We start from the raw sequence: 26,874 nt of genomic DNA, 5'->3' as shown, positions 1-26,874 counted from the left end.
CAATTAGCATGTTGTCATATATATATATCACACGTGTGTTATCATATTATTATTTTTTTATTTTTAGCCGATGATTTTTAATATCCCCACCTTTCTATCTTTTCCAATAGAGGACAATTGAAATTGAGGTTTGAGAATATTTAAAGAAGTACCTATTTCAAATATATATGGATACCTAAAGTGGAATAAGGGCAAAAATTCTTGAGCCCTTCAACAACAACTTTCCCTTTTTTTTTTTTTTTTTCCCAGGCGGATGAACAAAGATATAATAATCTTTTCCTTTTACTAATATTAAAATAGTGAAAAGAGGGTAAAACTGGAAATATAATATTAGCAGGGCTTAAATTATTATTATTTTTTGATTAAATCAAACTTGGGGACTGATTTGGTAAAATCATAAAAGCAAGGCGTTTTTTTTTTCAGTCAATTGAAGAATCAAAACCCTCAACTGGATTCCCTTAAAACCCTTCGCGGCCGGTTGCTCGCCAGACATGCCGTCGATCACAAGGCAGCCGGACGCCTAGCGGACCCGGATTGCAACCGTGCGCTCGCCGCCCACCCTGCCTCCACCTCAACCGAGCCGACGTCTTCGAGGCGGCGCGCTTGCTCCCGTACTCCATCCTTAGCAACTGCAAGCTTCCGATTTCAGAGGGGGAAAATTGGCTGTTCCGCCGGATTCCGCTTGTTAGGTAAATAGGGGAAGGGGAGTACGGTAGCTGGCTTGGAAATCGTGCTTATCCGCAGATTTCAAATCTTGGCGCCTAACACTACTTTAGTTTTTCCACCCTTGAAATCTGCCTCTTTCATTCGCTTCTTCACCCAGCTCGTGCTCGGCCAAAGGTGGAAGCTTTCAGCTTCGGTCGCTTTCGTGGTTTGCGTGGATCACATTTAGATGGAAGATGGTGATGATATTTCCCCTGGCGGCGACCTCCCACAAGGTTTTTTTTTTTTATTATTATTCTTAAGGCCGCTCGATTGCTATCATGACGAGACCTGCGTTTTTTTCTTTCATAAAAAACGTTCCTTTTGATATTGAGATTTTTGTTTTTTTGAGTTGCTCTTTTGTGTTATCGATTGGTATTTTCCATAAAATTTGATTGTTTGGATCTTCTTTGAAGGAGAAGAGAAACTTATGGACGGAGAGGACTATATTGAAGAAGAGGACAACGTAATTGTAGAGGAGGAACCTAGAAAAGAATTGTCAAGTTCGTACAGAATAAAAATTATTGAGATTTTGAGAAACCTACATTCTCCAGAGATAAAAATTTATTCAGATGCCTCCAGGAAGCTCATTAGTTTGTTGAGAGGGGAAGTAGGTGGAGGGATCCTGCGTGAATACATTCAGTTGTCTCCACAATGCTCAGAAATCGTGGAAGCTTGGAGGATTCATCAAGGAAAACCTGGGATGGTGCATATATTGTCGTTAGTTTCTGTGATTTTTAACCACTCTGAAGGGAAGTCTCAGACTAATGGATTAGGTAGGAATCTTGATAAATTTGCACGGTTGATAATTGACACCAAAATGAGTGATATTTATGCTGAACTTGATTGTAATGAATCAAGACGCCAGATGACAGCTCTGGACCTTTTGGCTTCAATAGTTAGGCGTGGTGGACGATATGCTTCTGAGGTTGCCAAAAATTTTGATTTTAAGCTGCAAGTTCTTTTTAAGATATCAGGACTACAAAAGAAAGGTAGGGAGGAGAGGCATGGCTTAAGACGGTCCATTAGGAGGGCATTTGTTGGCTTTTTGATGTCATTTATTGAAGTTGGGAATCCTAGGCTAGTGAAGCGGGTTTTGCAGCAGGGGGAGTTGTATTCCGTAGTGCTTCGTGGACTTGCAAGTGATGAGACTGAGACTATTACGTATGTCATCACCACACTGCAGAACAAGGTCCTTTCTGAAGATTCACTAGTTCCACCCTCTCTCCGGAGTGTTATATTTGGGAGCATCGCCTTAGAGCAGTTGTGCCACATTTCAGGAAATTCAATGGCAGGCCGTGCTGCTGAGCTTGCACATGAGATTTTGGTAACGGCATGCACTGATCCATGCAATGGTTTGATGCCTGGTTTAAAAATGAAGGGGAATGTGAAAAGGCTGCTTGAGTTGATGAGGAAGTTGAAGGCGACAGAGGTTGGTTGCCATCGAGATTTATTATTGGCTATTTCCACCAAGAGTCAATCCTTGGCTGCAGCTTACATGGATGCTTTTCCCTACAATGTTGAGCCTCGGCCATTGCCTTCATGGTCAGTTACATTTTCATAAATTAATTTTGTCTCCTTTATTATTTCACTCTTTATAATATGTTTATTACAGGTTTACTGCTGTATCCATTGCAGCTGATGTCATTTCTTCTGTAGATACGGAAGCTAGTGCCTTGTCACTTGCTAATGCTGTTGAAAATCTGCCATCTACAGTCAGTGATCAGTTGCAAAACATCTTTAAGAACATCATTCCCCGAGTCTGCAATCGATCATTAGTAAATAAAGGATTGCTTCATGCTGACATTCTTGTTAAGCATGGTTCTCTCAGACTAATTATGGAATCACTTAAATCACTAAAAGTTCTTGTCACAACAGTAGATAATGCTTTGAAAAATCATCTTCATGAGAAAACAGTCAATTCACATGGCAAAGAGATTGTTGAATTGCATGGTCCTCCAGGGTTTAGTTGCTTTCTAAGAGTGGATAAGTTTGTGGATGATGGAGCTTTGCCCCCTGATAATGTAGGAACTACAAAATGGATGTCTCTAAGGCAACGCATACTGGATGAGATAAGAGGGTCGCTGCCTGATCGTCAAGTTTTGCTCAAGTTGTTGTCTTCACTAAGTTACAAACATTCGGCAAAGCACTCAAAAAGCTTAAAGAGAACCAATACCATGGCTGAAGTTTCAGGAAAGAGATTGAAGTCACATATCACTATAGAGAATGATGATATTGTTATTGGCGGAATTAATATTTCACCTTTGGCTGAGCTTGTTAAATATGAAAATGAAGTTAATCATGAAGTCACCATCTCTGAGTTGGACAGGGACAAAGATCCTAAAGCAATAGTAGCTGAGATATGGAAATTAAATAAAGAGAATTTGGTCACAAGCGAAGAAGTGGATGAACAAGATTATTTTTATGCAAGGCTGCTTGATGTCATTGCACTCTATATGGTAATTCTGTGACTTACTTTTCATTTTGCTTCAATAACATAACTCTAATGCATGAATATAAATAAAAACTTAAACTAGAAGAATTTGTTTCCTTTAGAGTGGGTACCATTCTCAAGATAGAGTTAGACTATTAGAATATAGCATATCATGTTTAGTTGATTGATTCTTGCAATTTTTAACTTAATTATAACATTTGACTCTGTTCGTCTGTATAAATACTTCTACTTTCATGCAGTTGTTTTTCAGTGTGATCATATTATTTCCAGATTAATCACACCTTAGTACCAGATTATTTTAACCGTGCTTTGTTTGGGAGCTCTGAATTGTTAAGGGATGCTAGTTGATGATAGCCATTGTCATGTTAAATCTTGCCATTTGACCAAGCATTTGGTTCCAGAACAAAGAATGTAGAAAGAAAACACGTTCTCTTACAGTGTAGAAAAATTTGAGAATGGAAATAATGGAGCCAAGTGAAACATAAATATTTAATGTGCAATTAAGAAAACCATGATGTAATTTTACAATCATTTATAAGTTTGACGCTTTTGAATCAATAGTTTGGCACACTTCCTAATTGGTTATGAATTATGGTTTTAACACTAGGAACTCTTAGTTTTAAAATGGTTCAGAACAGGTTATGAGCTCAATTTCTTGCTTTCCTTAATCATTTCACCATATTATTTGCTTAAAAGTTAGCCTCTTTGTGCATAATTTGTCTTGCACCTCATTGGGTTCAATATAAAGCCTAACTCAAACCTGGGATAAAAGAGATGCTATTCCTAGTCTTAAAATATTTGTAACTGAAGCTATTGAAATGGTGACCCAATTAATGGTCGACAATTTTTAAGAATTGTGGAATCTTTTGTTCAGTTCTATTTATTGTGAAAGGAAGATCTAGAAGTTCTTTTGGTTTTTTGTTGAACAAGGATTGTTGTATTTATTTTACATTTTTTTTCAAGAGACTTAAAATTTTCTTTTGAGGCATTTGCTTTAATAATGATTTGAAATGACTACTTGCAGTGGATTTTGCCAAGTGCTTTTGAAGGTTCTTTTGACTTTTTCAAAATTCTGCCAAGTAATATTTTAAGTCTTCCTATAGCACAACAACAATCTCTATTGTATTTGCTGGTAGAGTCAATTGGACAATCTCCAGGAAGTAGTGCTTCAGCCAGAATTCCAGATTTTATGTACAAACACTTGCAACCTTTAATTAATCTCTTGATATATTCACCATCTGAAGAAATTAAAGATTTAGCATATATACTGGCAAAAGCATCCCTCATCAGCACCGGGGCATTCGACCAGAATATTTCAGAAGTTGATGCCTGGATGATCTCCTTACCTGGCTTTAGCCGAGCATCATATTCTTTCGTGGACAACAAAAGAGCAGAAGCATTTCGTGGCTTATATTCAGTTGTCATTTCATTTCTTTGTGATGCTGTTTCAACCGTGGGAAATAGTCTATACAAATATCTTGACCAAATGCACAAGCTTATCTCTAATCTTGAAAATTTTCACGGTAAAATTTTTAGCCCTCGAATTATCTTGTTTGTTCATCTTGACCTTTCAACCAAGTGGCTGTTAGGCCATTAGATATTGTGTCTACACATACTTTTATGCTTTGTGAATTGTGATTCTCATCTCCTGTTTTTCCCATCCTATCCTCTATTATTGTATACAATTTTTGTGGTTGGTGATCTTGATTATGCTATATTTCACATAGCCTATGTTGAATATTGGGATGTCAGGTGTAGTTTTGCTTCAGCATACTTCTGCCTTGAAAATATTTAAGTTAAAGATTTCAGTTTTCAAGGTGAGGAAACTTGTTTGTGAAGTATTAGATTACAAAAGAAATCATCCCCTATGCTAACTTGGAAAGGAATTCTTTTGGGTCAAAGTTTTTTCTTTCTTTCTTGTATTCACACTTTGATTAAATTTATGAATTAATGGTAGCTATTTATACTGAGAATATTTTATAAAATAATTATACTCCATTCAATTGTATACTTGGTAGGAACATGAAAAATATAGATTGGGCCCTTTGGCAACAACTTTAGATTTCCAGCATTTTGTCTCTTGCAATTTGTGTGAACATGGTATATACTTTTTGTAAAGTATCTGTATTGTCTCATGCCTCTAAATGACACAAATTCTTGACAACTGTGATTAATATTGGCTCATCTTTCTTAACTCTGAGCTGTTTGCTTTTGTTTATGTGCTAAAAGTTGTGCTGTAATGGTTACTTCTACTCCATTTGGCATGAAATAGTTTGGAACTTTTTGGTACCTATGAAATAATTTACATGCTTTTTCTTTATGACTTCTGTGATGAGCTTGACCTTTTTAGGTATGACTTTCATTTTTTCTCTTTTCTGTTATATTTATTGAGCTCATTTTCTTGCTCAAACTGGCCTTGATCGCCACTTTAATTTCTTGTAGATGATTCCCCTGGATTTAGCCCTTTGATTATTTGCATCTTTCAAAAGTGCTTGAGGTTGCTCGAATCAGATACGGGAACCTTCAAGTTATATGAGAGATCTGTTGTTTCATTGTATGTGTCTAACACCCTGAAATTGATTTTAGAATCACAGGTATACAGTCTTTGCTACCCTCTCAAAAATTTTCCTATCTTATGTTTGATGAATATGACATTCATGTAATATTTGATAGGTAGACATGAAAATATTGCCTGGTCTTATAAATTCAATATTGAATGAGAAATTTGTGGATGATTCAAAGAATTCACTGTGTGAATGGAGGCCACTGAAGAATCTATTTCATTTCTCCCAAGATCTTTTAAACCAGAAAGGATTTACTTTGTACTCCATGCCAGAGATTACAACAGAAGGACTTGACTCTTTCCAATTTATTCATTCCAAAATGAAGGAACTTGCAGATCGGCAGCAAGATGAAGTAGCCTTTGCACTTTTATCTTCAATCATATGTGCTCCGGTTGAGGATCTCCTAAAAAATCTTCATTTCCTTTTCACAATTGCCCCACTGCAATTTAATTCTCTTGTCCAATTCCTGTCATATCTACTCTTTATTGAGCCAAAGTTTCTTGTTGAAGCTATTAATTTGTGGCCAAGTATGTTTCTTTCTTGTCAGAATAAGATTGAGGATGTAATGGCAGCACATGACTGCAAAGGTGATTGCAACCATTCGCTATTTATAGATGATTATTTGGCTGGTATAACATTATTCTCAGATGCTGCTGTTTCCAAAAATTCAGTTGCTAGTGCATTGTCTTCATTTTTAAGGCATGCTCCTTTTTGTGCACTAGTTTCTTCATTTGTTTGCTTGGGCAGCTACGGGAAGTACTCAATCAGAATGTTAGAAATAGTGCACTTTCCCTTATTTATAGATCTGCTTAAAGATAAGATAGCCAAAGGTTCAATTGATGACTTGGTTTTATTTCTTGGATGTGTACTCTTTTGGGCTCACCATATACGGTTATTTTATAAGGCTGAGCCATCTGATGTTCTTGAAGAACTCTTCCAAGTGTGCTTCACTCTTGTAGAGTGCATCTTTGAGCATATTCTGGCAGATTCCTCAGCTGCAGTCAAATCCTTTGATGTGGAAGGATCTTCATTAACTAAAAATATTATAGATGCTGTTCAGCTCTTTCTCAACCACCCACTTATTTCATGGTCTATATCAGATCCAATATGCTATAGCAAAGATGTTGGAAATGATAAGCTGCTAGATGCTACCAAATCTTTTGATTCTCTTGTAATTTACTCAAAGCAAAATTTTCACAAAATGGACAGTCTTGTGTTGCAACGTTTAACTAAGGTTTTTGAAAACTTCTTGTCTTTGATGAGTCAAGATCAGCGTTCCTCCCAAAGCCATGTATTTGTTGAATCTGTTCTTGAGGTTTGTAGGGGCCTAATTCAGAAGACAGCCTTCTTGTTCAGGGAAAAGTTTGATGTTTGTGTTGATAGAAGTTGTATGATTGGCCTTCTTCCTCACTTCTATATCTTTTACTCCATGATGAACTTCTGTTCTCCTTTTGATCTTCTTGAACTTGCTAACTGGATGTTTTCAAAGATAGATACCAGAGCTTCTAGCTGCAGTTCAGAGGTTCTTGTGTCTCTTCATTTCTGTATGTATATTGCTGATAGTGCATTGGATTTGCTATACAGTTATATGAAACAGAGGAATGGCGCACCTGAATCATATGGGTTTCATCGAGTGGATGAGAAAAGTTTTAATGTTGCCATTCTTCAGAAGGTTTACTGCAATATCATTGATTTGGTATTATGCTTTAATATGAAAACTGCAACTACTTGCCTTCTGAAAGCTGTTTATATTGTGTACAATCAGAAGTCTTCATATGTTCACCCTACTTCTCTTCCATTGTACATGCTATTTTCTAGGATGATCAGCCATAGTCCAATGAATTTGGTTATCTGCTGCCTAAATTCCATAAGCAAGGTTAAGGGAATGATATTGTCGTTGCTTATGGAAGTAAGTCCTTTGTTCATGAATCTCTTTGGACAGATATTCTTGGGCATTTTGAGCAAGAGTACATCTGTTTGTGATTTCCTAAATATAGATGGTGAATGGCCACAAAGGACTAAGGTGGTTAACCGGAACTGCAACTTTTGGCTTTCTGAGGATGATTTTATGCTTCTACTTCCAGCTGCTTTGTCATATGTCACCTCACATATAAAGGATCTTAGATCTAATGAAATTATGATATTCTACTCTAAAATTCTGTTGGAAAACTTTTCAAATTGGAAGAGCTATGTGTCTGGCATTATTTTAATGGAAAAATCCTCTCCTGATTACCTACTCACATCATCTGAACATTTTGATAGATATTTGAATAATTCTCTTCTTGGAAAAGCACTCACTATGTTGCACTACTTTTTCACTTCAAATGGGAATTTAGTTGGGAAGAAGCAACGTCTGCAAATATTTAATTCTCTTTACTCAAATTCCTTTGAGCTACTTGATGATAACCTCAAAGAACTAAGCAGTTGTTCTTATGAGGAATCCTTGAAGATCATTATTGATATTTTTGCCAAGATATCATTTACAAGGATGTTGCTATCACCTGTGGAAACTTTGTCACAATGTGTGGAATCAGAAACCAGAGCATCTGGTGAGAAGACTCAGAAAAAGGATTCTGAAAGATTGAATCGTGCCAAGTTGAGGTTTATGACTATATTGGTTGGTTCATTGGATCAGATTGTCAGCATATTCCCTCTTAAGAATGGTAGCTATTCCAATTCCTGTGTCCTTGTTAGTTATAGTATTCACTGCTACATGGAACATTATATTTTGAAAAACATCATTGAATTGGCCATTGAAATGAGGAACTATCTTTCTCAGATACCTTCTGTTCCGTCTCTAGATCACTTTATCAGATCTTGCCTCCTATATAGGTTTGAGGATCCTGCTACTTTAAAAGCAATTCGTTGCTTTCTAGCTGCACTACCTGAAAAGACATTTTCTTCATCTGAAATTCTTGGGCTTTTGCTTGGACACTCTAAGTTTGTTTCTACAATTCTCTCAAGTGAGAGTTTTGCTGATTCATCTGCTTCAATGGCTAATGAGCAGTCACTCCCAAGTGTTCTGAAATTTCTTGATGTCTCTAATAATGTCCATGAATCTGCTAAATTCATGGTCAAAAGAAGCTCTGATAGAGACCAAAGAAGGTTAGAATTGATTAAGTTGGTCAGAGTTTTGTATCATTTTGAGCTTAGAACCTGCAATGTGAAACCTGAAATCAGTGTCAGGGATTCAAGGGAGTTATTTATTCTTCTTTTATCTTCTTATGGGGCAACTTTAAGTAAAACTGATTTGGAAATACTCAGTCTGATCCACGAGATTGAATCAATTGAAGGAACTAAATATGACAAAATTGCTGAGATGGATTATTTGTGGGGTAATTCTGTCTTGAAAATAAGAAAAGAAGTTGTGCATGATGGCCAATCCTCTTTAGCCATGACATCTTATTGTGAATTGGCTGAAGATCAACGCAAAATGCTATTCAGAGAGAATATGCCAGTTGATATGATCAATTGTGTGATGACAGTTTTGAATTTATGTCATGATGGGTCTCAATTAACTACTTCAGTGTTGATAGAAAATCTTCTTCAGGATAAATTCATTGATGTGATCGAGGTAATTCCAGCTTTCCTATAATTATTTTTTGTTTTTTCAGAAAATTTATTTGTCACAAAGTTCCCTTAAATCCTCCTGCTTGTACTTCTGCAGCAACCTACATCATGTGACTCAATTCTAGGATATGATCCTGCTTTCATATTGCGGTTCTCACTCCATTGCCTTGTGATAGGGTTCATTGAACCCATTGAGTTTTCTCAGCTAGGCCTGCTTGCTGTCGCTTTTGTAAGCATATCTTCTGTAGATGAAGAGTTGCGGAAATTGGGGTACGAAGTCCTTGGAAGATATAAATTATCACTTGAGGTATAGAAATGTTACTATAGAAGCATACTTTTCTGAACTACTAAATATGACTTTTATTTTTTTTCTTTGTCTATTGATGTGGTGCCATATCTAATAAAATATATTATCACCTACAACCTTCGTTGATCTTCTTATCAGTCTCCTTGTAGTTCCACTGAAATATCTACTTATGAATTAGGCTATGTGAAATTACATTTGTGACTCAATGATACTTATTTGACATTTAGCTCTGACATGCAAGTAACACCTGTCCCTGGCTGTGTCTATGTATGTTTTTTATCTAAGGTTTGGTTGGATAATTTCATGTTCCAGTCTTTTGCCTATTTATCTCCAAAATGTCTTTTATATGTTGGTAAGCTGCATTTCCCTAGCAATTGATGATTATTTAAACATAATTTTCACTTTCTTGGCATTATTAAGGTTATTAAATCCTTTGTGTTGTGTTTTTATGGACTTTTATTGCAGCCCTCTATGTACACCATCTTAAGTTACATTGTATTATCAGACTAGCCTATTTATCAATCTCAAAGTCTCATAAACTGCAAGCTATTTTTTCTCTAGAAACCGATTTACCACTTAATGTGAGAAATAATGGGTAAAATTTATTAGTCCGATAGCTAGTTCTTTGATTTAGTTAGACCTAGAGCTAGAGGCTATATTTACATGAATTTAATCTCCTTGAGGAAATAATAATACAAATTTTACTTCTCAAGTTGGTATTGGAGCAAGATTTCCTCCTTTCTATGCCATTGCTATCTTCTCTCTCGTATTCACTCCTATCCCTTATTCATTGCCCTTGTTTCACATGGCAATATGAAGTTTCATCCTGCCTTGTTTCACTTAAACATTCTAGTTTCTCATTCCTAGTTCCATTGCCTTGAGATTACTCCTCTCTCCCCTTAGTCGCCTTCGCTCTACCCCTTGGATAGTTAAAAATCCCTTGTCTGGATGATGATCCCTTTCCTTCCTTCCTTGGATCAATAATCCCCCCTTATAGTCGCCAATTTGTGATCCCACCATAGTTTAATAGTCCTTTTATCTTCGTAGATAACAAATCTCCTCCAACTATATGTTGATCACTCCCTCTAAGATCACATGCCATGCTCAACCACTACCTGTTCTATAATGCTTAAGCCCAATTAATTTGTTAGTTCATCTAAGCTTATAAAGCTTCTTTATTAGTCTAGAACTCCCATGAGGGCCTAAACTTACACGCTCATTCTCTAAAGCTTGCTGTTTCTATCAAGTTTGAAAGTACAACTCGGTTGATTATCTCTAACTGACAATAGAAGAGCCTCAATGGTGGCTGCACCATCATGTAGACATCCTCTGCAGCACCACCATGCCTAAGATTAAGTCTGGTATGATCTCGAGGTCATATGTCAATCCATCAAATTATGTCGCCTACCTCTTTAGTACTTAAGGATACAACAATACAAGTTGCACATGTGGTGTTCATGGGTATATGTAATTACTATGAAAGATATTGATATGAGAAATTATTAATATACATGTAATAAAATATGTTAATCAACACATCCAATTCATACTTTTGCAGAAAATGTTAATGAAATAATAATTGCTTGGTCTAGTGGTAAGTGAACTAGATGAGAGAACTTTTGGCCAAAGTTGCATTCTTATGGTTGTGTGCTCATTATTCTCAGAGTATTTTGATAATCAGCCGCGCAGGCTAATTCCGATGATGATGAGTTAATCCAAGAGTACAACTTCAGAAGATGCATATGTTTAAGTTTAGTGCAGATACTTATCCTAATCCTTCCAGCCTAAGAGCATATCAGAATGCCATGTCAAAGATCCATTAAAATTGAGGACTTTGCAGAATCACCTTTGTGGTTTTATAATCCGCACTAGTCAGCAGTGTTTGTACCAAGCACATGGAATTTAAATTAGAATCTGTGAATGCTTTAGTAAGAAGCTACTAATTGGGTAAAGTAGTTCTCTATAAATTTGGAATCTAACAGATTGTGAGTGTTCCTTATGTAAGAGAAACAATTATTTTTCTCCTTCTCCAAGGAAATGTCAAGAAAGAATTGATGCCCTCATTTTCTCAACAAAGCAAAGCCAGGCACATTTATTTGGGACCTCACTTCAGTTCTACTTTTATTTATTTTTTTGTATTCATTCTCCTTTTGTCCATTCTCTACTCATTTCCTTATTTAATTTGCATAGAAAGGATCTATGTTTTGTTAGCATTAAGTCTTTCGGAATTTCATTTCATAAACTGGTTGGGTTATGTTGGAGGTTGAACTAAAATGGAGGACTTTCATAGAGAAGTTGCTGGGATGGAAAGATTATTTGAGTTGCCATTTAAGATTTGTTCACGGTGATTCATGGTCTTGGAATTCTTTTCATCTCAATGCTAGTTGATTTTTTTTGGTCTCGATAACTAGCATACCAATGTCGAAAAAAGTTTCAATAAATTGCAAAAACATTATTTTGCATCCATATGTTGGGAATTGCCTGTGATGTGGACCAATGTCTTGATCATTCTGCCAACTAAAATTTTGGTTTCCATCTCTAAAACTACCCATCATTCTGTGATTATTGTGATAGGTGTACCTAAATATCTGTGAGCAAGATTGTTTTATAGAAATATAGAACATTTTGATAAAACCATAAAACATCAGAGAAAAGTCAAATATAGTTGCTGGAGAAGAGATTTCTAGAATTAGTTAGTGAAGCATGTTACTATGGTCAATTTACATGCTATAGGTATCGCAAAGACTAGACAATAAATCATGTTCTTATCATCTTCCAACTGTTAACAGATGAAGTGTTTCTTAAAATATAAAAATTGGTTTTTTCTTTAGCTTCTCATTGTAAGTATTCCTAGTAACATGCTGTTATATGCAGAATTCTCGAAATAAAGACCTACTGCAGCTCCAACTTCTCTTAACATATTTCCAGAATGGTATAACACAACCATGGGAAAGGGTGCCTTCAATTTTCACTATTTTTGCTGCAGAAGCTTCTTTCATGCTCATAGACAACAGGCAGAATCATTTCTTTGCTATAAGCAGGTTCTTAATGCATTCACCTAAAATGGATTTTAAGGTAATTATTTTCTAATCCTGTATATTTTTTATTGTATAAAGTCTGAATTTACTTACATTTTACATGACTACGGGATTTGACTCACTGTGCACAACTTTTTCTTTATGGTTGTAGAGTGTTCCTTTGTTTCACACAACATTCAAAAGTACTGATTCCAACAAATTGGAGCACATTTGGATCCTTCAGCTTTTATATGCAGGAATCAATTCAATTGATGATGCTAAAATATATAGGAGAAACAAACTTCTAGAATTCTTGCTAAGTTTTCATGCCTCATCGATGTCAAATTCTCAATCTGGTTTTCTAATTCTTCAGGTATTTTATCTCTGGATGTTATGGTTTTCTTATTTTCCTTTACCTTTTATCCCCAATATTAGTTGTTGAATGGGAAGAGTAATGCTTTGATAAAAAACCATAGTATTCTAGGTTCTTTTAGAGGTATTAGAGTATTAGTAGACTCAAATGTATTTGTTTTTTACTCAATTTAATTGATGGCAATTTCAAAATCTAGTTCTCATTCTTCAGGTATTTTCTTTCTGGATATTATGGCAGTGAACTGTTTTCTTGTTTTCCTTTACCCAAAGGTTTTATCTCCATTATTTTTTGTTGAATGTGAAAAGAATAATGCTTTGATAAAAAAACCATGGCTAATAATAGACTCATTGTATTGGTTTCTTGATTTAATGGAGAAAGTTGTTAAATTCTACAAGTTCATACCGAGGTATGATTTAAATGGATACAATTAGGGATCTTCTACTGGTGTAGATTGTTGTAGGCTTTGATTTTAAGCCTTTTGAGTCTTGAACATATCTAAATATTTGGTTAGAGATGGAATGCATCATCATCTCTGATGAGTTTTAACTAATATAGTTTATAAGAGATAAAAAGTAAAAATTAGTTCAGTTTATCATATAAGTGATCCTAGTTGGATCTTGCACAAGAACAGAAAATAATTTGGGATTCTTGTGCCTAAGATTATGATTATACAATTTAATTTATTTATCATATCCTATAGATTTTCTTTTCAATCATAAGTTTATTTAGGTATAGGAATGTAGGAATTTCATATTTGGCTGAAAACTATTATCTATAAACTGAGAACATAAATTAGTAAATTAATATTGTTTTGTTCAGGAAAATTTTCACGACCTGTTTTCAGTTCCTAGAAATAGAAAAATATGAAAATTTACATCAAAATGTTCTCATAATTTTTATGTGAAAATAAAAAGTTCTCAAAATTTTTGATTTTTCTATTTTCAATTTTCATTTTGATCAATTTTTCATATTTTTATTGCTACCTGTTTTCTAGAAATTGAGAATAGAAACCAAAAAATGAAAATTTTCCTAAACCAAAACACAACCTAAAAAAGCTAAAAATTTCCATGAACCAAATGCAACGTGGTTAGATCATTTTCATCTTTGTTTTCTATTTTTTTTCCTTTCCCTCTCTAATAACAAAAATGATTTTTCTCTGTCCGGTGATTTCTTTGTAATGAGATCCAAAAATATGAAAAAAATGGAAATGGAGAACTAATAAAAATTTTATGAAATTTCATCTCCTTTTCTTGAAAGAGTAAAAAATAATGCCCACTGAAATGCTAATACATTTATAGATTAGTTTTCGGTATTATATAAGTAACATTCCTGTATCATAAAATATATATTATATTATATAAGTAATATTGTAATTATATATGGTTTGCTAATTATTTATAATTACTATATATAATTAACAAAGTATAAAAATATTAATTCTAATAGAATAAAATATATAATGTTATTTAATGATATTATATCTACAATGATATTATATCTAATAATATAAATAATTAAAATTATATATCTCATAAAATTATATTATGTTGCATCATGTTATATTATAGTATTTTAATATTTAATATTATACTAAATAATATATGATAACATAATAATGTACAATAGTTTGTAATATTTGTAAATCATATTATATCAATATAGTGAAGTATTTTGTTGCATTATTATCATACTAGTATATATTATTTATAAATTATATTATGTTAATATAGCAAAATACTTTATTGTATTATTATTATTATACAAAAGGATTTTGCTAATAGTATTTCTACATTATACCATTAATGATCAACCAAGCAAGTTTTTATATTTTTTTGTCTCCATGAATACTAGTGCTTGTCTGTTATACCAAACAAGTTTCCAAAGTTTTAAATTCTGGAAAAAAGTTATCATTTTTTTCTTTTCATGTGTCTGCTGAGAAATTTTGGTGAACCAAAAAGGCCCAAAGGAGTCGTATCTGCTCCTAGTGCTAATGTAACAAACTAAACTTTTGACTTCTATGCAAAATTATAGTCTATCGATCATATGCCCCGATAAGCATTTTTTCACATGCATAACTTCTAGCATCTTTTAGTCTAATTGTCAGCTTGCGAGTCATTTTCATTCCATTGGTGTTTCTTTAAGTACTGCTGAGAGACAAGATTGTTGAGTTTCTTGAGTGCAGTGCAAATTGGTTTCTGTTTTCTCTAAAATTATGATGAAACATAATGGTTTAACCAGATTGTAATCCTATGTCACAGATTATACAGAAATCAACAAAGCTACCTATTCTAGCTGAATATATGGTGAAGGAATGTGGTTTGCTCTCGTGGTTATTTTCTGTTATAACATATTTCGGTGAAAAGCTGCATGCAGAAGAGAGGCAATTTTCATTAACTGTCATGGAGTTGATTTTGAAGGTACTAGTTACTTCCAGAGCATTTCCTACTGCTCCCAGTTGGATCTTATTCAATTCATTATTTTAGATGAAGCATTATAATTAGTATGGATTTGAGTATAATAATAGGGGACTGCTTTTGTCTAAGAATAGGACTTATCCCACATTTGTTTTACAGGAAGAGTTTAATCCAATTGTTGAATCCATTATTCTGACACCGATTGGTGTCAAGTTGAAAGAACTAAAGTTGGTTCTTGATGCAAACATAATGTTTCTAGTAGCTTGAATATTAATAGGTTTTGCATATCCAAAAATAGTTTCCCAAATGAAATCTTCATTTTGGTGGAGAAAGCGAAGTTAAAAAGAATGTGTAATGGTTCATGTACCATCCAAGTTAGATGTACACACCCATGCACAACACATGTGTATACTACTTGACAAGTTAATTCATGCTGAATATTTATCATGAAATGTTATTGAATTGAATGTGCTAGAGTGTTTGGTGTTTTTTGCTATTATTGGTGTCTTGATGTGGAGTTGTTCGTCAATATATATTGTCTTATAGGATCCGTATCCTGAACAGTGCTTTGTTTCTTGATCTTTAAGAGCTATAATTCTTTTAGTGAAGTTATCTAGTTTATGCTCAATCATCTAGTTCAGTGGTCCACTTACGATTCAGCACATCATTTTATTAGACTTGCCTGCAAATCCAGGGGATACGTCAACGTCAATTCCGTAGGTCTTCCTAACTCGCATTCAATGGCGAGCCTTAACAAGTGCATGTATGGAGATAGTTAAATCAAACATCTTAGGGAACATATCCATAAATTAGCATATCCACTATCTAGTACATAATCAAGGTGCAAATGCTTGCTGTTTTAATTGATGTCCTTTTACATTCTTGTTCTGTCATCCATTTCAGGCTTTGATACTTGATGTTCTTTTGGAATAGTGTTATGATGATCTTCTTCCCCATCCTTTCCTAATCCCTTGTTTGAAAACTTCATGTCTGTTTTATGGAATCTCTTATTCTCTAGAAAGTAACACTTAATTATCAAATTATTTACTAAATTTTAGTTAACTTCATTATTCTGAACGGACACTCATGCTTTGTAGTTGTAATAATTGAATCTCTATAAAGTAACAGTTTCAGTCATCAAAGGCCAGGGAATTTGTCACTCCCTTTTTTTTATTTAGTAACATAATTCCCACAAAGATAGCTATTATTCTAACTGTAGTTGATGTTGCAGAAATTACTTCCATGTAAAGGAAGTTATGCTGTCATTCTATCTATATATGTTGCTGCCCAAGTGACATGACTTCTGTTCCAAAATATATCAAATGAAATGTGGTTTTGTGTGTAAATGTTCTTGTTGTTTTGATAATCTCAATTTGTTGTATTTTTCTGGTTTTAGGCAGTGAATGATGTGGTTTCTATCACATCAATTTCTGAATGGCTTCAAGATTGTGCCCTCGAACAATTATCAGAACTTTCATCTTATTTACATCATTTATTCGTGAATGACATTAAGTTGCTGAAGGAAAATGTTTCATTGGTACGCTTGATCTTGCATGTGGTGATATCAACATTCAATATATCTCAGAAAAGGGCGATAAACCAACCAAAATTCACCATTTCACTTGAGGGCTTATTTAATTTATACTTATCCATCAATACTGAGTTCAGTAAAACGGAGTGTGCAATGGCTAATGAACTTGGATTGACTGCTATGCTTATGAGCAGTCCATTGCCAGTTGTATCTACGTTGGTATGCCTCTCTTCATCTGTATGCACAACTATATAGTTAACTATTTTCCTTTATGTGTTTTCATGCCATGTTCTTGCACTATAATTACAATAATCTTTTTTCATCTGTTTTTTTTTTTTTTTCTGTTCTCTTGATTGGCTTTGCCCATTCATAACATATCTATGTTTCTATGGATTTCAGAAGATAAATATATAACTTCACCACAACATTTATGGAGTATATTCAAGTTATTCACGACAATCTGCAACTTTAATCTAGTTCCATGAAGTTTGTTATTGAATTATAGCAATCATTAATGGTTTGGTTGGTTTACCATCAAAAAAAGTAAAGTGATTGTATTTTTGTTGTATTATATTGTTTTACCACAACATTAATAGAATTGATTCAAGTTATTCTTGGAGATATTAAACTTTACTCTAGATTCATGAAGTTTGATATTGAATTATGGCAATCATTAATGGTTTGGTTGATATTTACCATCAAATGTATGAAGAGATTGAATTTTTGTTATATTAGATTGTTTTATCAGGGTTTGGAATTTTTCTTGATGTGGTTTCATACTTTCATTAACAGCAAAGTCAAACTGCAGGGCGGAGTAGGGGTTGCTGTAGGAAATTAAAACTTTCAGCAAAATATTACTGAACAAGGTCTGATTGTTGATGATCTTAGTGGTAGTGGTGGGTATGTCATACCTTCCTTCCCAGGGCCAATCTTCGGAGATATAACCTTAATGTAAACAATTATAGACATGACATCATACCCAAGAATCGCAATGACTCTTGAATTCTGCAGTTGACTCAAGCTTATGAATTCGAGGTAGATTAAAAATACCAAGAATATGAACATAAATATAAACAAAGCTTAGTAATGTAGGTGTGTCATTAACACTGTTAATGAAGTGTCAAATCATCATCAGCAAATGCAACAACACAAGCACAACATCTCTTCCATGACAACAATATCATCCACAGTGCAATTATCAACACTAATTAGTAAATCATATTTCAAACCACAACGTAACTAATAATATTCAGGATTGCGTTACATAATAATTATTATGTAACTACCACAGTGCACAATCTTAATTATCAATATTCACAAGTCCATAATAGTTCCAACAACAATGCAATTGCAATTCAACCACAAAATGTACCTGCAACCACAATCATAGTATAAATATCTACATCAGCAAAGATACACTATGCAATCCTTAATGTAGTGCATGCATGTAAATATACTCTACATTTGAATACAACAAAATGTCCACAATATAGCTAGCAAGTAGATCTACATTTGAGTCACCAGTGTATGTATAATAACACATCCTCTACAACCAGATGGGACTGCAATAATAATCACAAGGTGGCTACTGAAATCACGTTGTCAGTAGCTATATTATCCTCAATTTTACTATACAATTGACATAAAAAATGCAACTGTATCAAGTCTCATGATGTAACTAGCAACATCGCTGAGCATACAACTGCAACAGTTCATAACAGTAGTACTATCACCTATAAGTGCACTGTCACATGTCTGCAATGCAACAGAACACCACTATGTATAACCAAAATATGAAAATTGACACAACTTGTAGGACTCCATACTTTTTCATGTGATTAGCCTCCAATAGATACTTATCTATAAAACAAAATCTGCAACCACACTGTAACCATCACCACCACTAATTCCACTGCTACATCATTCTTAACTGTAATGCCACCACAAATATTAATATGTGGTCAAATATATTAATTGCAGTATAGTTACATACATCCTTGTGTGTACAACCACTAACTGCAAAACACGCATCCATATGTGCTTAACCACACTAACTGCTATATAAGTACATACGTTTATGTATGCAACCACACTAATTGCAATGCAGCTATAGACATCGTTGTGTACAACCTCACCAAATGCAATGTAGCTACAAACATTTAATTGTAGAATCATGTGTGCAACTGTGTTGCTATGGACATTCAAATTTGTACAATTATACTGATGATAATGTAGCTACTACCATTCTTAATGCTTGATAACATTATCGACCATGTGGCTACTATCACCCACGTATAGTACTGTCATGCGAGCCATCATATGAACAACCTTATGACACGTAGTACATAGGAGCATACATGTGAATTCTTGGGTTTTCCCTCTATGCTCTGACTACCTATCAAAAATTGTACCTTGTCACCCAAACACAAGATGACTATTGAACAATCACTACAGTTCGAACGTGATGGATCTAACATCTCACAATCATTGACATTTAATTGAGGTTGACAACCAATTCAAGCCTTGCAAGTGTCATCCAAGTCCATATATGTATCATTAATGAGACCATAGGTCGTATCATTCAGTATGTTATCCTTCATGATATTATGCAAACATCTGCTTCCTACCATGCTACTAACAAGTATATTACCGACTAGAACACTAAGTGCATCAAATAACCAAATCATCTACCAATTATCCTGATGAATCATACATCTGCCATAATCTACTACACATACATGCCACGTATAATTGACAGTAGGTACTGTACCATGTCTAATAAATCATACTATGAATGATCGCTCCATAGTAAATGCTAACTGTCGGCGTACATTCATTTGATATCATGTTTACATTAATTTAGATCATAAACTACACATTTATGTAAATTATTGATAATCAGTAACATTATGGTATGAACAAAGAGAAATAAGAGCACAAGGTAATAAAGCATGCTAAGTAGAATGAACAACAAGGCATGGCTTAAAATCTCTTACCGCATCGGGGCAGTACTGTTGAAATGTATTGTTCCAATAAATTATCAAAATTTGATACATAATCTATCTTGTGATATTGTGTCAATCATGTCAATGAGTATCATGTCATACTTGTAGGTTTCTGTTTCTTTTCAGATAGCTCAGCCATGCTGTCAGTACTGTTGTGCCTAATTCTGTGAGAAGCACACAAAATAATGAATATATTTAGTCTCTATTATGTATGGTAAGCTGGTGGTAGCCTGACAGCTTAATACTTTTTGGTTGTTAGTTACCATGTCAGAAGGTTGTAAGGTTGTGAAATTTAGGTCACACTTTGTGGTTCTTTAACCTGTTTTGTAAAAGCAGGTTTATGTAACTAAATTATTGCAATTATTTACCATTCCATTGACTTGATTTCTCTTTTGACTTTGAATGGCAGGATAAGGCCAGACTAGTGAAACTTACTGGTTGGGCAATTTCAGCTTCTTTACAATCATCATCTAGTAAGGGATGCCTGTTCAAAGAATTTTATCCTCCTTTTTTAGTTGCGCGTAAAGTAAAACAAGAAGATGAACCTCTTATATCAAAGCTGCTGCGATGGGTTGTCGCTTCAGTAATTCTGGGCACAATCTCAAATGAATTTTACAACAAAAAAACAGATTTCTGTTTTGGGTTATCAAGTTGTACAACTCTGGAATCTGCACTCGAATTTTTTACCACCAGAGAGGGTAATATTGGAGAGGAAGAATTGTTTGCTAGTGAGGCATTAGCTTTTACGATACTGTATCTTCAACAGGTTCTCGGAAGGAGCTGTATGGATCTTCCTTCAGTGATATTTTCATTATGTTTATTACTTATTTCTGAAGGGTCCAGTAAAACTGGTATGCACGCATTTCTCTCCTCTGCGGTTTCTTTATTTGCGGTTGCAATATGATGATCTATGTTGAGTGTACTTTGTGTTCATCAAAGTAGAATGCTCGATTGCTTTTACAGTTTTACCACAGAGATGTTGCTTGCAGCCTGATATACTTGTTTTGAGCAGGACATTACTGCTTTTGACTTTGTATGATTATACTTAACTGCTGAGTTCTTGCATTTACATTTTTTTTCATCATATATTTTTGTATTTTAGCTATCAACTTGATATTTGCTTTTGTTGAATATTACATTAAATAAATAGACCTCGATTACTACCTTTCTCCTTTACCTTTTTTCTAATTTTGGAAAGTTATTTGGGAAACTTCTATTGCATTATTTTCATGGTTAAAGAGTTAGCCACCAATAAGTCATTTGTTATTGTAATTAGCTTTAGTCTAAATTTTCACAAATATCAGGTTTTTGACTTAGTAAGTATGGCTTGAACCCTAGGAATGTAGCATATTTATTTATCACTATTGTAGTTTTGCATGGAATGTCAATTTTAATAAAGGTAGATCCGCTACCTTAACCTTTGTACAAGAAGTTGGTTTTTCTGGTTCTAATCTCCTGAGGTGTGTGTATATATTTGTAACAATTTCACTGAAGAGTAAATTAGAATAATTTTATTTTGAACAATAGATTTGCTATCAACTGTGACAAGCTCCAGATGAAGGCACTCCTGGTGTTTGTTATTTTTGTTGTATTATCAAACTTTATGTTCATCATCTTGATTGTCATTTGATTTTTCTGTCCTAATTTTTACATTGCATTATGATGATTTGCGGGACTTAAATTTCTTATTGTTCTATAGGTAAGGACTATTTAGACGAGAATCACAATCAGATTGTCTCACTATGCTCAAAGATTCGTTGCCCTCTGGAGGTTCATCCCGCTTGGAGATGGTATGGAGTTTACATTATTTTTGAGCTGTTGTGATATTTAAACATGTGTGGATTGTCTTCTCTTCATTTCCATTGTCTAAGCTAACATAAGTATTCGGATGGCACCATAGTGTTCGTAACCTTGTAGTAACCTAGGTCAAGTTTTTTTTTTTTTTTTTTGATAATCTAAGTATCCAGCTCTTCGCAGAAATAGTTAAGTTGGTTTTGTGTCTATTGGTAGAAGACGTTAATTTTAGAATTGGACAGTGTAAAGGAACTCTGCATTGGATCAGTAAGTGCAAGATGGTTAAACTGTGGTAGTGATCCTTGCCTATCTAAGACCATAGTCCATGGCAGCCAATAATTTGAGTGACAAGCCTAGGTTATGCTTATGAGAGAGACCGCTCTTGTAGTCTAAATGACCTGTTTAGTAGCTTCCTATTGTCATTAAATAGCTGCTGAAGGGACTTTCATCAAACTAAACAATGAGATGGAGAATTTGTCATTTGTCCTGTCAAGAATATATTCCACTGGAAACCCCAATGCATTGTTTAGGAACTTTTCAAACAATTCTGCTTTTGGAATATTTTTAATGTTCAATTCATGTCGGTCTAGGTTTGCGGGCATTTAGGTCTCATTTGTGAAAGATAAATTATTCAGTCTTTCAAGGACCAAATGCTTTGCCCGACAACCTCTTGATTCATTCTTTTGATTATAGTAGAACAATCCTGATTGCTGTTGCTTAATTCGAACAATTACCTTCCCCTTATTGTCTTTGCTCATCTTCAAATGAAATTTTTTACTCCATTGCATTACTGACTAGTTTGTGCATACCAACTTAACCCTGAGTACGCACAGGTCCTTTGCTCAGCCATGGCGGGATGATGCCGCATCAAACCGAACAGAGATAGAAAAAATAGAAGAAGAACAAGCTTGTCAAAGTCTTCTCATTATCTTCTCAACTGCGCTCAATGGGAAACAATCTGGTTTTCCAGTTCTCTCACACGAAGACCTGGAGCGGTCTGGGCTGTTCCAATGGGAGCGAGATATCGCCAGCAGAATGCGAGAGTGACTAAACAATGAGGTACTCTAACTTATGTTCCCTTGGCCTTCCGTTCTCTTACTAGAATTGAAGTGTGGTAGGTGACTCCTCAAAGCTCATCTTTGTACCCCAAGCAATAGGCACAATTTTGTTACTTAGTGAGAAGATATGAAGTGGATAACAAATGAATAATCTCAAAGCACCAATATTTTTCAAGGCAAGAACGAACATAAGGCATCAACAGAACCAAATTGCAGTAGCAAACCAAATAACATTGTCCGAGTAAAACCCACAATGCAGGATACAACAATCATGATTAAAAATATGGCCTCAGAGGGCGTATTCAAAGGCTGAAAATTTATTAGAAGTCTGACTAGAATTGGAAAAACCCAACAATGAAACTTAGCTAAATCCCCTCAGCTACGGATTCCAGTGCCGGCCCTACCCTGCCTCGCGATCTTAGACCACTCGGTGTGGAAAGATCCTGGGCGGTCGACCCGTTCGTAGGTGTGCGCCCCAAAATAGTCTCTTTGTGCCTGCACCAAGTTTGCAGGCAGCCTTGCCCGACGATAAGTGTCAAAGTAAGCGAGGCTGGCGCACATACCTGGGGTGCTGATCCCCGCCTCGATCGCAAGTCCGACGACCCTCCTCCAAGCTGCCTGTCGCTGTACCATCTCCTTTGCGAACTCTGGATCGACGATCAGGTTTGCAAGTCCTCGGTTCCGCTCATAAGCCTTCTTAATCCTGTCCAAGAATCGGGCCCTTATGATGCACCCGCCTTTCCAAATTCTCGCTAGCTCCCCGAGATTAAGGTTCCAACCCTTCTCCGCGCTCTTAGATTTGAGCAAGTTCATTCCTTGGGCATAGCTACAGATCTTGGAAGCGTAGAGGGCCTGTCGTACGTCATCAATCAGACGTTTTTTATCCACAGATCGGAATGTGGCGAAGTCAGCGCTGCTTATTCCGGCTTGTTCTAGTGTCTTGGCGGCAGCCTCCCTCTCTTCCTTGAGGCCACTGAGGTACCTAGAGTCGAGTGAGGCGGCTATGGTCGGGGCGGCAATTGAGAGCTCAGCTGCCTGCTGGACTGTCCATTTGCCAGTACCCTTCATCCCGGTTTTGTCCAAGATCTTGTCGACAAGCTCCCCGTCCCCATGCTCATCGCGGACTCCAAAGATGTCGGCAGTGATCTCGATGAGGAAGCTTTCGAGCTCGCCACGGTTCCATTCGGCGAAGGTCTCAGCGAGCTCAGCATTAGACAACCCGCCGACGATCCTGAGTACGTCGTAGGCCTCCGAGATGAGCTGCATGTCACCGTACTCAATCCCGTTGTGGACCATCTTGACGAAGTTTCCGGCACCGCCCTCCCCGACGAAGGTGACACAGGGACCGTCATCGACCTGGGCGGCTATACGGGTGAGGATATTCTCGATGTTGTCGTAAGCCTGGTGAGATCCACCCGGCATGAGGGAGGGACCGTTGCGGGCGCCGTCCTCGCCCCCGGAGACGCCCATACCAAGGTAGAGCAAGCCTCGGGCAGAGGCCTCGCGGATACGGCGCTCGGTGTTCTCGTACCACTCGTTACCTCCGTCGATGATGGCGTCGCCGGGCTCCAGGTAGCGGGAGAGCGTGTCGATGGTCTGATCGACGGGGGCGCCGGCCTTGACGAGGATGACGATGGAGCGGGGGCGACTGATGGACAGCACGAAGTCCTGCGGCGAGCGGTGGCCGAAGAGGGGCAGCCCGCCCTCGGAGGCGGCGCGAGCGACGGTCTCGTCGACCTTGGCGACGGTGCGGTTGTAGACGGAGATGGGGAAGCCCTTCTCGGCGATGTTGAGGGCCAGGTTCTGGCCCATCACCGCCAGGCCCGCGAGCCCGATCCGCGAGAGCATCGCCGATTCCACCGCCATCCGCTCTCAGTCGCCGCCGCTCGAACCTAGGGCTAGGGTTCGGGACGAAGACTAGCAAGAAGACGGAGACAAGAAGAAGAAGAGGGTAAGGGCTTAAAATAAATAGGGAAGCCGAAGGAAAGCGTTAGGTTGGTTTGGGCGGATTCGTCGAAGCAACGGAAGAGGAGAATAGGATTATTATTAATTTAGATTAGGTCATTATATTTATTATTATTATTTATCTGTTTAAAATATTAAAATAAATTATTAAAATAAATATAAATTTTTATATCCATTTAATATTATTATATGATCATATATAAAATTATAATGTAATTTTCTAGGTAGACAATAAAATAATTCGATCTTTTTAAAAAAAAAATTATTTTCCCATGAGAAAAGGCGTGGATTCCTATCCGGACGAGGGAGGTGTGTTATCTAAATTGCCTTATCCGATGGGGTTAAATGCCAAAAAAGAAATATGAATTTAAGTTGATTTTGATGCACATGAATGGAGTTGACTTTTTGACTGCGTCAAAATCTGGAGGCACCGTGTCGATACCGATACTTTGGCAGATGAACTCAAACATCTGGCTTTGACCTTCAGAACAATTGGAATTGTTGGTTAATGGGGGTGTCTACTTGATTAATTATAAGAGTCACATGAAACGCATGTTCATATCAAAATCAACTAGATTTAAATCCGCCGCCTTAGATCGACGAGGAGAGGGAATTGCCCACGCCTTTTTAATTTTTTCGACAGTTTTACTGAATTAACGAATGAATTTTTTTAATGAATAATTGATCATGAAAATACTGGGTCGATGAGTTATTTGTTACGAGTATTTTCTGATTTATCTTGACAATCGATAGAAAATTTATTTAAACCCATCACCCCATTAGTAGGAGAAGTTAATCATTTTTTGGTTAAAATTTTTAAAAGGGGAAAGAACTATGCTTCTGAAGGATGAAGCAAAGAAATCTTTTCAAATCCAGTTCATTTAAAACCCTAAACTCTCACTAAGAAATCTATTAGTTTTGTTGATGATCGGTCAAAATATAATTTATAAATTTGATACAATTAGCCTAAAGAAGAGACATTAATTAAGCTTAGTGAAAATATATAAAATCTATGAATCTATTATATACATTTTAAAAAAAAACTTGTTTAGTGAAAAAACTATAAATTAGTTGAAGGCCTGGGTGTCCCAATATTTTTATCATTCATTCAGAGAAAATCAATTTAATTTTAAGAAAATTTTCTATTGACTATCAGGTTAAATTAAAAAAGTCTAGATGGACTAGGGGATGACCCAGCACAATGTGTAATTCGAGTGTCACATATATCTATTTACATTATATGAGAATCAATTCCTCTTTATTTGAGAAATCCGTTTGTTCATTTCATCAGAAGCCTCAGGGTGAAGGTATGATATAATTTTGAACGATATCATCACGAACCATATAATTTCTAATGAAATAATATTTTATCTCAATGGTTTTTTTTAGAATGATGAATATGATTCTTTGTCGGATTAATAGTGCTAATATTATCACACAAAATTAGAATATTTTTATAGGCAACGGAAGTCTAGCAACATAACCCACTCATTTTACATACTTGGCCGTCGTTAGATAATAGAGCAACGAAAGTATTATTTTCTAGTAAACCAACTTACAAGGGAAGAATAAAGCGATTGACAACTTTACAACTCTAATAACTAAAGCCAGCTAAGTCAAAAAAAAAATATATATTCATTTTAGCATACCGTAAATTCTTTTATCGGTGCAATTGCGCTCGTAAGTTCGAGTTTGACTCCAATTTAAGTTTAATGATCATTCAATATATTAAGATTAATTGGATACTCATAAAATTAAATTTAAGTGCATCATGATGGATTAGATATTTGACGATTAAAAATTCAAAAGGGAATTGACATGAATAAAATTCAACTGGATGAAGGAAGATTAGACATTTATTATGAGAAACGAAATTCAAGTGAATCATGAAGATTAAATACTTGCCATGAGAATCAGACACTTGGAATGAAACGAGTAGATCAAAATTGACTAGATTCTTAGACACAAGATAAGAAGTCTTGACAAACTAAGGATAATCAAATACTAGATAATAATCAAGTTCGAGTAGGTTAAAGTTGATTGGATGCTAAATAATAATAAAGTATTGGTAGGTCGAGATTCATTAGATATTACACTAGGTTATCAGTGTTGCTGACAG

At 35.6% G+C, this 26,874-nt stretch overlaps 2 protein-coding genes across 4 annotated transcripts; one reads left to right on the top strand and one right to left on the bottom strand.

The window, feature by feature from the left end:
• The first annotated feature begins 427 nt into the window (after positions 1-427).
• Positions 428-22,941, top strand: LOC122006863. 3 transcript variants are annotated; one of them, XM_042562525.1, is made up of 15 exons: positions 428-689; positions 824-938; positions 1,119-2,247; positions 2,318-3,161; positions 4,182-4,680; positions 5,600-5,751; positions 5,831-9,295; positions 9,389-9,598; positions 12,473-12,673; positions 12,788-12,988; positions 15,247-15,405; positions 16,799-17,152; positions 20,348-20,789; positions 21,638-21,728; positions 22,566-22,941. In XM_042562525.1, the coding sequence occupies exons 2-15, from the start codon at positions 893-895 to the stop codon at positions 22,777-22,779; spliced, it is 8,007 nt and encodes a 2,668-aa protein (XP_042418459.1). In that variant the 5' UTR covers positions 428-689; positions 824-892; the 3' UTR covers positions 22,780-22,941. The 3 variants fall into 3 exon arrangements, with proteins under 3 accessions (XP_042418459.1, XP_042418460.1, XP_042418458.1); XM_042562526.1 differs by having other exon boundaries at positions 777-938; XM_042562524.1 differs by having other exon boundaries at positions 428-938.
• Positions 22,942-22,979: 38 nt separating this feature from the next.
• LOC122006864 (6-phosphogluconate dehydrogenase, decarboxylating 1, chloroplastic-like) lies at positions 22,980-24,772 on the bottom strand. The gene has a single exon (XM_042562527.1). The coding sequence runs from the start codon at positions 24,654-24,656 to the stop codon at positions 23,166-23,168; it is 1,491 nt and encodes a 496-aa protein (XP_042418461.1). The 5' UTR covers positions 24,657-24,772; the 3' UTR covers positions 22,980-23,165.
• Between the last annotated feature and the right edge of the window lie 2,102 nt (positions 24,773-26,874).

The sequence above is a fragment of the Zingiber officinale genome, chromosome 7B (assembly GCF_018446385.1).
Source record: "Zingiber officinale cultivar Zhangliang chromosome 7B, Zo_v1.1, whole genome shotgun sequence".
In the NCBI taxonomy this organism is placed as follows: domain Eukaryota; kingdom Viridiplantae; phylum Streptophyta; class Magnoliopsida; order Zingiberales; family Zingiberaceae; genus Zingiber; species Zingiber officinale.
The sequence above is the reverse complement of the archived record's forward strand: the minus strand, read 5'-3'. Positions and strand labels throughout refer to the sequence as shown.